The 17,508-nt window shown below is 35.0% G+C and overlaps 2 protein-coding genes across 4 annotated transcripts; both read left to right on the top strand.

The window, feature by feature from the left end:
- Nucleotides 1–517: 517 nt before the first annotated feature.
- On the top strand, nt 518–7,042 carry LOC121751378. 3 transcript variants are annotated; one of them, XM_042146112.1, is made up of 10 exons: nt 519–921; nt 1,197–3,734; nt 3,803–3,907; nt 4,075–4,227; nt 4,911–5,074; nt 5,156–5,303; nt 5,584–5,706; nt 5,868–5,955; nt 6,214–6,547; nt 6,626–7,042. In XM_042146112.1, the coding sequence occupies exons 2-9, from the start codon at nt 1,353–1,355 to the stop codon at nt 6,378–6,380; spliced, it is 3,330 nt and encodes a 1,109-aa protein (XP_042002046.1). In that variant the 5' UTR covers nt 519–921; nt 1,197–1,352; the 3' UTR covers nt 6,381–6,547; nt 6,626–7,042. The 3 variants fall into 3 exon arrangements, with proteins under 3 accessions (XP_042002047.1, XP_042002046.1, XP_042002045.1); XM_042146111.1 differs by having other exon boundaries at nt 519–3,734; XM_042146113.1 differs by lacking the exons at nt 5,868–5,955; nt 6,626–7,042 and having other exon boundaries at nt 518–3,734; nt 6,214–6,365.
- Nucleotides 7,043–11,587: 4,545 nt separating this feature from the next.
- LOC121751203 (transcription factor MYB36-like) lies at nt 11,588–13,094 on the top strand. The gene is made up of 3 exons (XM_042145921.1): nt 11,588–11,771; nt 11,860–11,989; nt 12,418–13,094. Exons 1-3 carry the CDS (start codon nt 11,636–11,638, stop codon nt 13,055–13,057), a joined length of 906 nt encoding a protein of 301 aa, XP_042001855.1. The 5' UTR covers nt 11,588–11,635; the 3' UTR covers nt 13,058–13,094.
- Nucleotides 13,095–17,508: the final 4,414 nt, after the last annotated feature.

Raw genomic sequence — 17,508 nt, 5'->3', positions numbered from 1 at the left:
TAATTATTCTTAATGGAAATTTTATATTGTTATTATTTGATTATAAATTATTATTTTATACAATCTAATATACTAAAGTTATTTACTATTAACATTAACTTTGAATAAAATTTACTCATATTTTTGCAAATTTAAAACCTGCTCTTAAACATTATCAACTTAAAAAAAATATTTTTTTAGTCAATCTCAATTTTAAAAGTCAAATAAAAATAATAAAAAAGTTAAAATAATCACGTATGCAACTAAATTGCCGCGTAAATTGAAATTTGGACACGTCAGTTTTTATTTGGCATGAGCCAGCATGAGAAATTCATGTATAAGCTTAAAGCTATAGATGATTATTTTAGAAACCAAATTTAAAATTAAAATTGATGGTGTTATACTTATAGAAGAAGTAATTAGATTTTTGTTTAGGTTTCCTAGAAAATAGGAACAGAACAGAATTAGCAAACAATTGGAGGTAGGCTTCATTTAAAAATATGCTGTTAGAGCAGATAAATTGATGCCTATTTTCCAATAACTAGAAACCGCCACGTGTCCACAAACCTGGCAACTTCACCATCCCCAAACTCCAAAGCATTCCTCTCTCTCTCTCTCCACAGGTCCTCTCTCTCGTCATTTCATCACCAAAATCCATCTAATTTGATCCCTTTTTCCCATACACATATTTGCATGAATTAGGGATTATAATTATATATATCGCCGGACAACTACTCCGCCACTCAGTCAGTTTTTTTTCGTTGTCCGTTTTTTTTTTGAGAGAGAGCGCACTATTTTATTATTTTACATTATTAGTTTTTGATCGAAGGAGGGTTACGAGAGATCCACAAGGTTTGGGGGATTTTCTGGGGTTTTCATGAATTTTGGGTTTTGAGAAAAAAAATTCAGGGCTCCTGTGTTGTTGGAATCCCCTGTTATCAGGTAATCTGATGTTTGTGTATTTTCGATTTCATGCGTATCCGAATCTGGATTTGTTAGGTTTGATTGGAAAGCTCAATTATTTGGCTGAAAAGTTTGTTATGCTGGGATGAATCGGTGTGAAAGTGCGGATTTTGGTTTTGCTTGTGGCTATTGAATTTTCAAATGGTTTAAATCTTTTCGCAACTCATTTACTGTTAAAATTTGGCCTTTTTTGATAAATTATTGTTACAAACGATCTGGATGTTTAATGCATGAATTGTGGACCTTAAACGAAGGCTTTAGGATTGGGATGATTGGGATTGGAATTGGGATTGGGAGCGAAGGAGTGTTTTGACACACACATGGGTGAATTCAATGTGTATAATTGAAGAGGTGAAGAATCTGATCGAAGTAAAATTTGAGACTATCAACAAGTGCCAGCCTTCTCCTTGATGGATAGCCTTAAAATGGCCTCGGCAAGCATCCCGAGCGCTGAGGAAAGTCAGCGTGTTAAATTCTTATGTAGTTTCAGTGGTAGTATACTGCCTCGCCCCCAAGATGGGAAGCTTAGATATGTTGGAGGTGAGACACGGATTGTGAGTGTTCCGCGTGATATAACTTATGAAGACCTCATGGGGAAGATGAGAGAGCTCTACGAAGGTGTAACTGTTCTGAAATACCAGCAGCCAGATGAGGATCTTGATGCTCTTGTATCTGTTGTAAACGATGATGATGTCACTAATATGATGGAGGAGTACGATAAGTTGGGATCCGCCGATGGGTTTACTAAGCTGAGGATATTTTTGTTAGCTAATCCTGATCAAGATGGTTCTTTGCATTTTGGAGATGGAGATGAAAGGGACAACGAGAGGAGGTATGTGGACGCGTTAAATAGCCTTAATGAGTCTCCTGACAGGAAGCCACTTGGTGAGTCGTTGCTAGTTGGATCATTAGATGACGTCCAAGCTGCTGAGCAATACTTTACCCAGATGAATCTAGAGGGCAGCGTCCACGGCCAGAGAAACATGGAATTGCCGATGGCTCAGATGAATCTGCGGCATCTGACAATTCCTCATCTAGGCTCAGGGCAACTCCAGCAAGCAGTTAATCAAAGGTATAATGAAATGGAGGCTCCATGGAGTCCTGCGTACTACTCTCCTCGACAACCTGTAGATCAGAGACCAGTTACTGAAATTCCTACTTCACCTTCATCAACTCGCTATCGAACACCATATGGGGAATTTGATAGAGTACCTGAGGATTATAACCGACCTCCAATCAGTAATCATTCTATTTACGAGCAACAGCCACAATATGCAGACAATGTGGTGCTGATTCCACCTGGCTCTGTGGGCAATATGCTCCAAGGGTCCAATGTCTATGACGGAAACAGTGTTTGTGACCATAGCCGGGTGCCATTTCAAAGAAATCAAATTTATCATGATTCTTCTTGGAAGCCTGGTGAGCAGGCGCATCTAGAGCCACCAAAGGTGGGAAATGGATATCTTCAGGTCCCTAATTCTTGTTCTGAGTGCCCTCGACACCGAGACATATACATGTTGAATTCGGATGGAAACCTGAACCCTCCATACTACAGTAGGGATCCTAAGGATCCCCGATCAATGTATTCTGAAACCCATGGTCATGAAAGAGGATGGATTTCACCGCATCTGTCAAATCCTTGGACTGAGGAACTGAGACCACAGCAATCTTTATCTGTGTCAGGAAGGTTAGCTGATAGTTATATTGTGGACAATGGGATGAATGTTCCACTCGGGCATGGTAATGTATGTGATGGACACCATGTGCAATCACACTACATCCATCATGATGATCAACGCCATGCTCGCCCTGGAGTTGACTATGGCAGTCAAGGATTTCCGGATCCATCAGCAGCAACTGGATCACAACTTCATTTGCAGTCTTCAGAGGAGCGTGGTGTTCGCTTCGGGAATGCTCCCTATACATATGGAGCTGATAATGTATACCAGGTTCCTCATGGCCATATTCCTTCACAACCTGTGTGGAGAAATGTTCATAGCCCATTGCAGGGCAGTCCCGCCTATGAAACACCTTCTGCTCAGCTAGTTAATGGCTCTGTTCCCATGGGCTTCATTCGTGGTGCTATGGAGGCAATTCCCAGGGTGAGAACTGGTTTAGAGAATCAGAGTCCCTGGGTGGAGTCATCGCAGAAAGTTGTGGGCTATGATGGTTCTCCCATGTCAGACATTCCTCATGTCCGGCCTGTGAAATTTCCTCCTAACGCCTACACTTTGGAGAATCACCGTCCATCTAATATGGAACCTGTCCAATCAGCACCTGCGTTGGCTACACTAGTCACTTCTAAAGATCCATTTACAAAGTCTGATCCGGTCTTACTAGTTGATGATGCATCAGTGACTATGAAAGTTTCTGCTTCTGGGATAGATCTCTGGAGTGGCTGTGAAACTAATAAACCAGCTGTCACTAATGAGAATGGTGCATATGATGGGAGCAAAGAGAAAACTAATGGAGCAATGGCCAAAGATTCTTGTGTTCGTGCATCCATTGAGAGGAAGTCAGATGCTTTAGCATCATCCGCTGTCATAAGTTCTGATGTTCCGAAATTTGCTATTGAAAATGGTGATGCTATAAATGGCGATGAAACTAAAGCTGGTGCTCCCGAGCAGCAAGATGACAGATTAGAATTCTTGCCCGAGTTGATTGCATCTATGAAGGAGGCAGCTTTACAGAGTTTGAAGGAGGTGAAAGCTAAAGTTCAAGAAGACTCTGATTTGGGCAGTGCGCATGATGTTGATACAAAGGATGATACTCAAAGCCACAAAGATGGAGTGGTATGAATCAAGTATACAAATGCTAGTGCATTCATGGTTGTTCTTAAATACCAATTGTTGTTTTATAGGATGGCAACATGGAGTTGGAGGTAGATTCTGAAAATGACAATTTAGACCACTCCAAGATAGAGTTGACAAAAGCTGAGGCAGAAGCACTTGATCGAGGATTGCAGGTTCTCATCTATGTACTTGATTTTAGGCTCATTAAGTCTGCTATTTTTTGTTTTTTCCTGCCAATTGCGTATTTATATGCTATTTGAACATTGCTTTCTTACTCAAAGACATCTGCATATTTAATCGATAACTTCCCTCTGATGTGCCACCTTCGCTAACTTCATAGACAATAAGAAATGAAGATCTGGAGGAAATTCGGGAATTAGGTTCTGGAACTTATGGTGCTGTATATCATGGGAAGTGGAAAGGATCAGATGTAGCTATAAAAAGAATAAAAGCCAGCTGCTTTACTGGAAGACCATCTGAAAGGGAACGTCTGGTATGCCTTTTGACTTTATTAAATTGTCAAAATGGTCTTTTCTTTTATAAGTCTTGCACATTCATTTAGTGATCTTGTGCTGATAGCAGAATCTATTCTTATTTCTCCTTTGCATGCAAAAGAGACCTTGATTGCTACTAATTGCCTCTGTTTTTTGGTTTAGGATGAGTGGTTTGGAAATAATAAAACAATTTTTGTGTTTTGTTGTGAAGTTAATGTCAATGAATCCAAGCTAATTGTGATGCATGCTCTATGCCATGGGAGTGAGACTCATTGGGTTTAAGCAAGTTGTCAGTGCCTGTAAGATATACTAGATCGTTAGTTGACTAGAAAAGGCAACACATCTTCGAGAACTTTTCTTGGATGAGCATTTTGCTTTCCGTTGGACAGCTATGATTGGCTCTTTATTCATTCATCCATTCATTCATTCAGTTATTTGAACTTCCATGTGATGTCAAATGTGGTGTTAGCAAACACTTGCTTGCACTAGTTAGCAAGTCAGCTGGAGTTATACTCAATCTTGTCAGTTCCTGTTGTGAAAATTAGGTCTCTTGTTTTTCTGATGTATAATTTTTGTGGTTATGTATTTTGAACAAGTGGTGCGTGCTTAACCCAGCCAACACCTTTTGGGTTCATTCATTACATTTCACATTGAACTCTGATTTCACCTACTTGATGCGTAGATTGCTGATTTCTGGAAGGAAGCTCTGATACTAAGTTCATTGCACCATCCAAATGTTGTATCTTTCTATGGGGTGGTTCGTGATGGCCCTGATGGATCTTTAGCAACTGTAACAGAGTTCATGGTTAATGGATCTTTGAAACAATTTCTTCAAAAAAAGGACAGGTATGGTACTTTACTGATTGGCCTGCATATTCTCATCATGTGTTTACTTATCTGACTCTGTTTTGATTAACTTTTGAGCAGAACAATTGATAGACGGAAGAGACTCATAATTGCAATGGATGCTGCATTTGGCATGGAGTACTTGCACGGAAAAAATATTGTTCATTTTGACCTCAAATGTGAAAATCTGTTGGTGAACATGAGAGACCCACATCGTCCAGTGTGCAAGGTAGGTTGATTGACTTTCCAAAAATTCCTAAAATTATTTTTTGTCCATCAGCATCTACTGCGTTCTGTGGCTCATTGTGGTTCAGAAGTTGATAAGAACTCTGGGAAGACCTTTTGGATTATGCACGATGACAAGTATTGTTCATGAGTTTATGCTAATGTGACTTTGTTTGGACAAAATCCAAACTATTTTGTTGCTTTCCTTTTGGGTTGCTTAGTGGTTCCTTATGTGGATAAATTTTTTGAGAGCTGATTTTTGTTCTTTTTGAGTTTGAATTTAGATTGGCGACCTGGGCTTATCAAAGGTAAAACAGCATACTTTAGTGTCGGGAGGTGTTCGTGGTACATTACCGTGGATGGCACCTGAACTTTTGAGTGGAAAGAGTCACATGGTGACAGAAAAGGTAATGATGATCCAATCTCAGTCCCCCCCAATCAAAAAAAAGGAACAAGAAAGAATACCCCAACGGAAAAGAAGAAGACCCCCAACAGGCCAACTTATATTGGAAGGGGAAACTGAAATCCATTGTCACTGACTGCTAATTCATCTGTTTTCCCATGACAGATTGATGTTTACTCATTCGGGATTGTCATGTGGGAACTACTTACGGGTGATGAGCCATATAAGGATATGCACTGTGCTTCTATAATCGGTGTGCAATTAAATAATTTAGCAGTGGACCCCTTTCTTGAAATGCGTTCTTCTAATTGCCATGAATGCATATAGAAAACATTTTTGCTTTTTGTTCTTACGAATTAAAAAGTAGTAGTTGCTTCTATATGCCTCTTTAGTCTATATGATCTGGCATGCTAGTTGTGGTATATATCAAGTTGGTGCTTCTATATTAAACGTTTAACAACAGCAATGAGTTGTGTGAATGGTTATACTCAGTTCTCTTTGTGGTTTGTAGGTGGGATTGTGAACAACACGTTGCGCCCACAAACGCCTACATGGTGTGACCCGGAATGGAAGTTGTTGATGGAAGCTTGCTGGGGTTCAGAACCGGCGGAGAGGCCATCATTCTCAGAAATAGCTCAGAAGTTGAGAAATATGGCTGCAGCAATGAATCTGAAATGATGCTTTCACTGAAGAGAATTTGTAGACTTTTTGTGGGAGTACAAAGGTGTAGAGAGAAGCGTATACCTCTTAAAAATAATCCATATTATATTACCCTCTTCGTCCATGAAATGCAATAATATTAGTCTTTTGCTTGATGGAGCGCAATAAACACGCCTTCAGACATTGTAAGTGCTTCGATTTTATGATTCACTCCGAAAATGTTGAGATGCTATAATAAATTTTTGCTTTTTTTTTTGTTTCAGGCAGCTGGCTGATACTGTGTTGGAAGATGGTTGGGTGTGGATGATGCTTCTCCTCTTCTTCTACCAGAGATGTGTAAATATATTTAAGCAATATGGAGTTTCACGTTCCCGTTTAATCCTCATCGTATCGTGTAAATTTCCACATTAGTGTAAATTCAACACCCGATTATCGTCTTTGGTGCTCATCTTCTCGAAAGTTTTGGTACGTAGAAGTTGGCATGTTGCCAGAGAGTGATTTGTTGGTTAATAAATTTTGTAGGAAGCCTTCTGGTGGCTTAGGAGATATACTATTCTCTTTTGCAAATAGGATTAGGAATGTTATGTGAAGGCTATTTATATTCCATTACATTTCTGGATATCATATGTCAAGACTCTGTTTTTCGATTAAAATTGAATGAGGAATGATTTATTTTCCTAGTTTGTCTCGTTTTATTTTCGGACTAAAAAAATGTATAAGATTATCAGACCGTTGATATATTGTTCACTTTTTCTTCAAAATTTATCAAATATGTAAGCTTTATAAAAATATTAAACTCTTATCTGAAAATTGAAAATTAATAAAATTGAAATTGGAGGAGATAAATTAATTCTATAAAGATAATACATAGAGGTACAAATGCCAATAATTGGTGCAATAAAATGATAAGGCCAAGTCTTTCTTGAATACCTAAAAGAGATGGGTTTGGTGAGACAATGGGTTTGACGATAAATATTTGTTAATTAATTAAGATAACTTGCAGTTTGCGGGACTGGGACACTAATTGAGATAGTAATTAATATACAAAAAGTGTGCTTATGATAGTGAAAGTGTGACTAACTTAGGGATTAATTAATCAATTAGGGTCTTCTCCAACGAATTATATTTGTGACGTTTTCTAAAAGATGCATGTTACATAATTGTGGCTTGTTTATTTGTCAACGCTAGTATTATGAGAGGGTATTATCTTTTAGGACTTTTAGGTTTTTTATATATTATTGCATGAAAAATCCTAGACTAAAAACCTTGATTTAGTTGAGTTCATGCCAATCATCAAGCAAGAAATTGTGTCAAGACTTTAAGTCAAGATTCTTGAAGTGTGAAAGAAACAAGATAATTAGAGAATGTGTAGTATTCTCGTATTTTTAGAAAAATGTATCAGTAACTCAAACTACAATATGCATCTCATTTATCATATTGGATAATTAACATGTATATACAACAAATATATTTTTATCAAAAAAGCTAATTACTGAAACCCAAAACCTATTGTGGCTACCAATCAAGTGGTACACAACAAATCGGTTGAGCCACTTTATTACAAAAATATGATTACAATATCATTTAGTCTTCAAAGTTCAACTTAAAGTAGCAATGAGAATCTGAAGTGATCTGGCCATATTGATATGGTAATATTTTACATGCATGCATATAAATTAAAGTTTATACAAAAAATCATGTTAAAATATACCAAAAATACAGCACCATAAATGGGGAATAGAACATTAATGAAGCAAAAAATCAGCTATGTAAAAACTGATATATAAATATAAATTAATGGGGAGTATATATAAAATTTTATCAATATGTGGAATTATAATTATATCAGAAACTTTTGCTAGCTGCATCTAGCTACACAAATTCATGGACACTAGCTAGTCGACAGAATTTGAAAACTTATAGTATATGGTTGGTCAGTATTTTAATGGAGGCACCAATAGTTCTCTACAGCATGTCAATAGTATGCTCCTTTAATCAAATGAAACATTAAAGTATAAAAATAAATAAAAAATCTCCTTCGTACATTACATATATAATTCCCTAACATTGGTTTTGGTTAAGATTTATAGTATAATATCCATATATTGTTTTCGGATCAAAAGTCAAAGTATAAAATATGCAAAAGTATTTTTAGGATTTTAGACTAATTTAAATAGTTTTGGGATCAACCCATTTTTGGTTCACTTTTTTAATTTTGGGCAATGATATTTATTGGCCATGATATTCACAAAAAACTATTAACGGTATATATGAACTTATTTTCTTGATAATTATGTTCTTTTAAGTGTGATAACAAAGATTAGATCGTATTTTCTCAAACTGAAATATTTAATTTAGTATTGGATACAAAAATAAGTATCATTTCAATGTTAATTTACAAACTAACTATAAGTTACTGTACGATATATTATCAAATTTCTATTAAAATTTAAGTCATAATTTTTTTTAATGTAACTTGAAGTTAATTAATCTCGTTATCGTCCGATCACTTTAGGACTTTTGGGGGTCCCTATATTATTTCATTTGGATGTAACTCGAAGCTAATCTCGTTATTGTCCATTTTTCTAAAGCTAGTTGAAAATCGCTATGCTATCATATATTTAAACATATTGGTTGCCAAATTATAATCATTTACATAAGAATTTTCGTGTTCTCTGATGATTACTTGAAGTTAATGAGGTTCCATCTCCTATGTTCACTGTTAAAATTATTGATAGTATTTTAATAATAATCATCTTCATATTTCATGTCAAGTTATATTTCTCGATTTAACAGAAAGAAGAAGATCAGAAGGGCATATTCGACATGCAACATACACATTTTAAGTTATTTTAGGCCATATAACTCTAAAATAGAAGAACTAAGATATACTATAAGGCAAAAAACATGTTATTAATCAAGATAATGATGACCCATATTTATCATTTAATCAAGAAACAATTCCTTCACCAGCTCTCCTAAAAAAAGTCATGAGATAGGTCTTCATTTGTGATGTATGCAAAATGCAGTGTCAATGGAGAGAGAGATTCTAACCTAGAGAGAAAGACAAACAGAAACATGTTTTCTTTCCCTTAAATATCTGAGTCAATTTGGTAATTAATTTATTACAACCTTTTGAAATCTTGATTGTTTCTTGCTTGTAATTTCTAACAAAGTGTGGTTCCCTGCCCATTTTCCTCTAAAATATTCTAGTAGGGAAACCAAGGTCAATCAATGGGTTCCTCCTTTAGAAAAAAATTGAATTTTTAATGGCTGTTGCTTAATTATTTTCTCACTAACTTTTTTGTAATATAGTAGGAAGGCAGTTAAAAAATTATATCCAAGTTGTTAACTTTAAGGGTGTCATGAAGTAACAACATCAACTATATGCGCTATGCCGTAATCAACGACTTGCTGATAAATAGTTAATTACTTAATCCATATTTCAACTCTCATCACATGATAAGATTGATGAGACACTATATATTTAATCTTGCTCTATCCCGTAAAACAGGACATTATATATATTAATTCATTTATATAGTACTATTACATTTTAACGAACGTTTGAACTATCAATAAAATCTCTGGTTTACTGACATGAAATTTTAACTTCATTTTTCCACAACATTTGAGACATTTCATTTCTATTTATCAAAATGACATAATTTTGATTAAAAATCTTTTACATGTTAATTTTCAAAACAAATGTACACTCAATTATTTTCTTGGAATGAAGCGAATATCCGTACTCCAATATGATTAGCACAATCTTAACAATTATTCACATGCTTTATAATTTCACGAAGGCCAAATTATAAATAAATTATGATAGCTTGTCATATTTTAGTCTTTCTCACATTTTTCAAAATCTGAAAAATTAAAATTTTGAAAGATGAGAATCTCGCAAGTATCATTTCCATCATAATTCTGGTGAAAAATGCAATGATGTGTCTAGCGGTTTTAAACATGTTGATATGTATGACTATGTTAGCTCACTTTCATAGGGTGATTGATACATGTTCATATGGTGAGTGAGATGTTTTAAATTAGTTGGCACATCATTGAATATTTTGCTCATATGCGATAATTGAAATAAATAAATAAATAAATCTTTCACGATTTAATTTTCAAATTTAAAAAGCAAATAGACCAGAATATAACCATATTTCATGATTTATTTTACAATTTGCCGTTTCACAAAACAAAATTACAAGTGAACATTTATTAACGTTTGCGCAGAATATATAGGGTGTAATAAACAACTAATGATTTTTGTGGTGTATTCTGTTTTTGAATGTGTAACTCAGAAGGATAAAACTGATGATACACGTAGACATTCTAGAAGATGAAAAGTCAAAGGCTAGAGGCATGCGATTTCTGAGTAATATTGTGGCTTTCTGCGCCTTGCGAGATTTTGAATGTTGATTCTCCATCAAGAAAAGAAGACTACCAATATCATTCCGTACTATTTAATTCATTATTGCTATGAACTTCTCTATACGAATATAACCTAATCTATATATTATTTTAAATTGTAGATCAAGAAAGCCTTTGTTTCCCATAAGTTTTCATCTACCACGCGCTTACTTATTCCATAGATATGATCTCGTTTCATAAACTTTATTATCACCACAAATTAATCAGCTAGCTATCTATCTTTTTTTATTGGACTGACATACATCTCAAATATTGTGTGATCACACGTTGGACTCAAATCCGAGACATTTAGCCGTAAACATACATTAACTAATCTACCATTAAGTCAATGCACACAATTAACTTGTTATCTTATACACTTTAGGTTTTCAATATACACTGATTTCATAAAGGCACCCCAAAAATCGAACATTTCAAGGAAGTTGACGACAAACCAATGGATGTACTTGTTCCATGAATTTTGCTCTATCATTTCCTTCCCACACTTAAAATATTGCAAACCCCAAAAAGCTATTTATTTTTGTATTGCGTTACAATGAAATTCTGTCAACTTCTTTGTCGAGTTGTATATACACCAAAATAAAATATTACTACCACTGAACTAACCCAAATTCATGTGTGTATCTGTGTGTGTGTGTGTGTGAGAGAGAGGGGGGGGGGGGAAACCCTAGAGTGGATGGGAGCAAGACTTTTTTGGTTTGTCCCAAGTATCACATCATCATCTTCCTAGCTATAAATAAAGGTCTTCCACTCTGACATTTCTCAAATAAACAAAACACAAATTAAGATTTGAAATTCTATCCATTAAAAATTGAGAAGAAATTGAATAGAAGATGGGGAGAGCTCCATGCTGTGACAAAGCCAATGTGAAGAAGGGACCATGGTCTCCTGAAGAAGATTTCAAACTCAAATCATATATCGATCAACACGGCACCGGAAACAATTGGATCGCTCTTCCTCAGAAAATCGGTATGTGTGTTTGTTGTTTCACCTTATTACTAGTAATTTTTTGGAATAAGAGATAAATTAATGATGATGAAATTATATATATGTGCAGGGTTGAAGAGATGTGGGAAGAGTTGCAGGCTGAGATGGCTGAATTACTTGAGGCCTAACATCAAGCATGGTGGATTTACTGAGGAAGAAGACAACATTATTTGCAGCCTCTACATCAGCATAGGCAGCAGGTCCCTCTCTCTCTCTTTTGTCCTTTTTCAATTGTCTTCCATTCTTCTGTTTGAACTAAGATTAGGAATCTACATTTCTTTTCCTGAAATAAAAAAACATCTAAAAGAGTTATGTCCATTTTAAATTACATCGAGTATACAAAAACTCTTGTCAGATTGTGTGTATAAGTCATGCTCAGCCCTCCTCTCCCATGTGTGTTGCTAATGGATGTTCCCAATTTATATTTAATGACACGGAATTTTATGCATTAAGTATTGTTTTCTGAATTAAGTGAACAAAGAATAGAGTTTTCTATTTTAAGAAATACTACTATACCCATTTAGAGTGTGACATCTCAAAAAGGGCGAAATATCGGTTGGAGTGGGGCGGAGGGGAGGCAAGCATATATGTAGTTTTCTAATTAGCTTCTAAAATTAATCTCAACTAGGTGGTCTATAATTGCGGCACAGCTGCCGGGAAGAACTGACAATGACATCAAGAACTACTGGAACACGCGGCTCAAGAAGAAGCTCCTCGGCCGGCACAGGAAGTCGAGCTCGAGGAGGGTCCCGATCCCCGGCCAGGAGCCGGAGGGCGAAGACGCCTTCGATCTGCAGAACCTGAGCAACTCAGCCCTGGAGAGACTCCAGCTCCACCTGCAGCTTCAGACCCTCCAAACCCCCTTCTCTCTCTACAACAATCCAGCGCTCTTGCCCAAGCTGAACCACAAGATGATCGAAACCCTAGATTCTCTCAATCAGAATATTCCAGGCTTGAATATCTCCGCCCCTCCTGCTCTCGGACAAGAAGGTTCAATCAAGATTCCGTTTCATTGCGACCCGAAATCCGGCGTGGTGGAGCAGAATCCTATTTTAGTCAATGATGGTTTTTCTGCGGCGGCAGGGGAAAATCTGCAGACAGTTGGTGATGATGAGTTCGATTTTTTTAAGGAAATGGGTGGTGCAGGGAGGGAGAATCTTGGATGGTGGTGTAATGAATTCGAGGTGAAGTCGAGCTCGTGGGATTCGACGGCTGTGATTCATCAATCCGAGGAGCATGTGTATGGGGATTATGGAATGAGTTTTTAGCAGGTTTGGAGGAGTATGGTGTATTGTTTAGTTCATAAACGAGGGGAGTTTGGTCTTGTATATTGTTGTGAATAGATGTTTTCTTTTTTTTGGGAACGTCAATAAACATTACATTTACATAATTATTAGCACTGCTTTTTACATTTTTTGGATTAGAGACATGCATGAGGTATGAGTATGATTTGAATATTAGATCTTTCTATTAGAGATAGGTTTAATAGTAGTCTAATCAAATAATGACTAGTTTAATGCGTTAATTTTGATAACTAATCAATATATTATATTAAAAATATCAACGCAAAGACAAAGTATGTCAATCTAAATCTGTGTTGACATACTTATGTGATTGTATTAACATTTTTAATAATGGTATAATGTAATATTAATTCAATGGCGGATCCAAAAAGCCATTATCGTAGGGTCGAACTTATTACTATTAAATACTACTTTCATCTATCTTCCTTTATTACGTGTCTCGGTTTTCCATTTTAGAACGTTCCATATTAATTACTAATAAACCCCATATTTTTTTATTAGACCAAGGATATCCATTAGTGGACATGATGACTATTTTTCATGTTGATTCGTAGCCACTTTAAAGGGTGGAACAATTGGCTATAAATTATACTTATACTGACTAACTTCACTTGTATTTTATTTTAAAACTAATATATAATGGGAGGACTCAACATTCCACTAACATTTTCTACTCACTTTTTTTCTATATTTCTTATAATTTGTGCAGGTCAAAGTGAAATATATACTTCCTCCATCCGTGAAATATTGTCCATATTTGACTCGTCCCGGGTTTAAAGAAATGTAAAGAAAAGTGAATGGAAAAAATTAATGAAATGTGGGTTCCACATAATTTTGTAATAAAATGTGATTGTAATGAGTTAGTGGAAAGTACATTTCATTTACCTAAAAGGAAAAAAAAAAGTGGACAATAATTCGCGGACGGATGTAAATGACAAAAATAGACAATATTTTACATACGGATGGAATATTAAAGGACAGTGAAAGTATAATATTAAAATTTATTCATCTCGATTGAATATTATTAGGATTTGAAAACGAAATTTTAGATATAAGAGTGGTTGACAGATTGCTAGTGCCATTTACTTTTACATTTTCTATTGGCTCATGTTAAAAATTTGGGCCCATTAGAGAATAAAGTAGTGGACTAACTGTATATCCATTTATTACCAATTTGGGCCCAATTCGCATCGTCTTCTTCAATCTTCCCAGCCTTCATTCTGCAACTCAGGTCCTCATCTTCCTCCAATCTTCCTGCCCAATCGTCTTCTGAAAATGGTCGCTGGGTCAGAGCGTCTGAACCTGGGGTAGGAGAGACCTAGAAAGACCAAATCTACCAGTTTACCTAGCCGGTGGTGGGGTCGGCCGACCCCGCTCGACCCCACCTAGATCCGCCGATGTATTAATTAGTTATCAAAGTTATCACATTAAACTAGTTATCATCCTAACCCAACCAGATATAATAAAGTGATACTATTATTTAGTATTGCAAGACATATATCTATCTTTTATATGACTATCTTAATTATCTCATGAAAATGCAATTCAAATAAAATCGTGAATCAAATACAGAAAACCGACCCATTGAGCTAATCACATAACAAGAATAATGGAATACAGGTCAGAACTCAAAGCTCAGGTCAGCGGGCTCATAGTCGGCCGGCTTTGTCGGCGTGAGAGAGAATGACAGGTGGCAAATGGTGGCGGTAGTGGCAACTCGACCGCCTTGGGGTTGCCGACGGCTTACTGAGAGAGAATGTTGTAAATTCCAAAAATCCCTAATCACAAAAGTAAATTTTACATTTTCTATTATATTAATAGTAGGGTTCATACAATTCATAATACTCACCATACGTTTAGTGTGATATACTACATTCACGCACTGCCAATTATTTAATAAAATTTTTGTCATATATGGTATGGCATTTTTTTATAAACGGAATAAGTAAATTATATGAATAAAAGTTAGTGTAGTCGTATTTCATTTTATTTCTCTAGAAGTTGTTGATCTTTGATCGACATTAGAGGCCAGCGAAGGCCAGCAAAATATTAGAAGCGTGACTTCAGGTATTATATGCTATTAATATGCTCTCTCTGTAATATAGTAGTTGATATATTTTATTTTCTATGTTCGTTTTGAAAAAATTAAATAAATATTAAAATGCAGAGAGAATAAGCTAAAAGAGCAAATAATATGGAGAAGACTAATCTGTATATTATTTTCTTTCTCACTTTATTTCATCTTTACTTTAATTATTTATTATTAGTATTTTTTTAAAACGAATGCAAAAAAATAAAAGAACTCAATTAGAAGGGAGTATTTATGTAGTTATGGAATTTTAAATTAAGGCTGTAACTACAAGGATAATAATAAGTCTGTTAATATTTTTAATAAAGGAATTATCATGAACAAAATCAGAGCCATGTACTCGTATCCCCAACTAGACAATCCACTAGCTCATCACAGCAAAATTCAGTGTGCACTACGTTTCTTGCATTCTGTGTAGTACTCTTTCAGTCGAACAATGAAATCTCATTTACTTTTTTACTCTTATTTTATTTTATATTTCACTTAAATTTTATTATAAAATTAATATATAAAAATATGATTCACATTCCGCTTACCTTTTTCATTCACTTTAAATTAATGGACGCAGGGAGGGAGTATAATTATAATTTGCTAAAAAGTCTCTACTAAATTAACTTAGCTCTATCAACTTTTGAATTATTTAACGTTAAAATAAATAAAATTCTATTATATAATTGATTTTTTCTCAAGAAAGAACAAATATCTCTTGTAATATTTATTTTTTAAAGATCATTTGGTGATGTCTAGAGCCCACGTATTAGTTAAACTGCGTGATACATAAATTGACCATACAAACCAAAATCAACTCATGTTTATATGATTACGACTTGTGGCTGTGAAGATTCAAATGGAATTCCAATAATAATTTTACAAATACCCATTATTCATATAATTTTCCATAGGCTTTTATGCGTCATGCGATTTTACACAAAATCTGTACACATTATTTTCCTAACTTATGGGAGTATCTCCCATAATTTTTTTATCGAAGAATTGAATTGTTGTGTATTGTTTTAAAGAAAATTCGCATCACGATTTCTTTCTGAAATAAATAGTGATCAGATATGTCAACTGCATGTCCTTCACCCTATTAAAAAATAAAAATCTCCATCCATTTCAACTACAATAATGGCCTCTATTTTCATTAATACTCTGATATAAACTTCTGTAGACTCCCAATTTTAATATAAACACTGTTATTGTTTATATTAAAATTACTAAATTAATTATCATCCTAACTAATTGTTGTTCAATTAAGAGGACCGACGTACCACTCAATTTTTGTGAGGAAACGGGCAATTAATCACGTTCGTATTTTATTTTTTCTTATATTGCCATTTCTTTCAAATTACGTAGATTGATGTTCATCAAATTTATAAATTACATGAAAATTAATAATAAAAGGTATAATTAATTAATTTATTCACCTGTTGCAAATTTTAGAAAATTTTGTTATCAGTAATCAACTTTATTTAACACTAATATTTGAATAAAAATAAAATTAAGATTGGTTAAATATTCACGAAACTATAAAAGATGCTCACAAATTGGTGTTTTGCAATTAAAAAGGTAGTTTTCACTTTTCCGTATAAAAACACACAACATATATTGTATACTGATAATTCATTCACACACTATACAGCATGAAAAACAGAAAATAAATGAATACCTACTATAGAGGATAAGAGACTCACAACAATGCAGTTAATCATAATATCAACATGGTTTCTCTTTTTGCATACAAATCATTATAAGCGTCATTTCCTATATATACAATTGCATACCACCCAAAAAAATAAGATACTCCCAAAATTCTGAAGTGTAATTTCCGGGCGGATAGTAGTTGCAAATGACGAAAACACCCCTCCCTCGGTCGCACAGCACTCTGGCGCAGCCAATCCTCGTGGTCTCCCTCCACACGATCTGCGTGTAATGCCTGCACTGCCGCCCATCCCACTCCACCCCCGATGCCCCAGGATATGTTCTCCCCCTACGAAATGACCCAATTATCTTGAAACTTCTTAAAATAGAAAATGACTCAATTAATATGAAATGGAGGGAGTGCAAAATATACTCCAAAATTAATAATTAATTTAATATGTGGCATTACAATTTTACAAGCAAAATTATAATAATTGGCATTTTAGCGGATAAAGGCTTAGCAGGCTGGGGAACTGAATTTCCAGTGGGTGAGAGTATACACTTAATATACGACCAGGTTTGCATATTTAAGGCAAACCTCGAGATCATTGTTCCGTGCGCTGCCAACTGCGCTATACGACCCGTTGGTAAGATTGTTATTATTTGAATACATAAAGTATGTTAG

The sequence above is a fragment of the Salvia splendens genome, chromosome 10 (genome assembly GCF_004379255.2).
Source record: "Salvia splendens isolate huo1 chromosome 10, SspV2, whole genome shotgun sequence".
NCBI lineage: Eukaryota > Viridiplantae > Streptophyta > Magnoliopsida > Lamiales > Lamiaceae > Salvia > Salvia splendens.
Note: the sequence above shows the minus strand (reverse complement) of the source record. Positions and strands in the feature narration are given on the sequence as shown.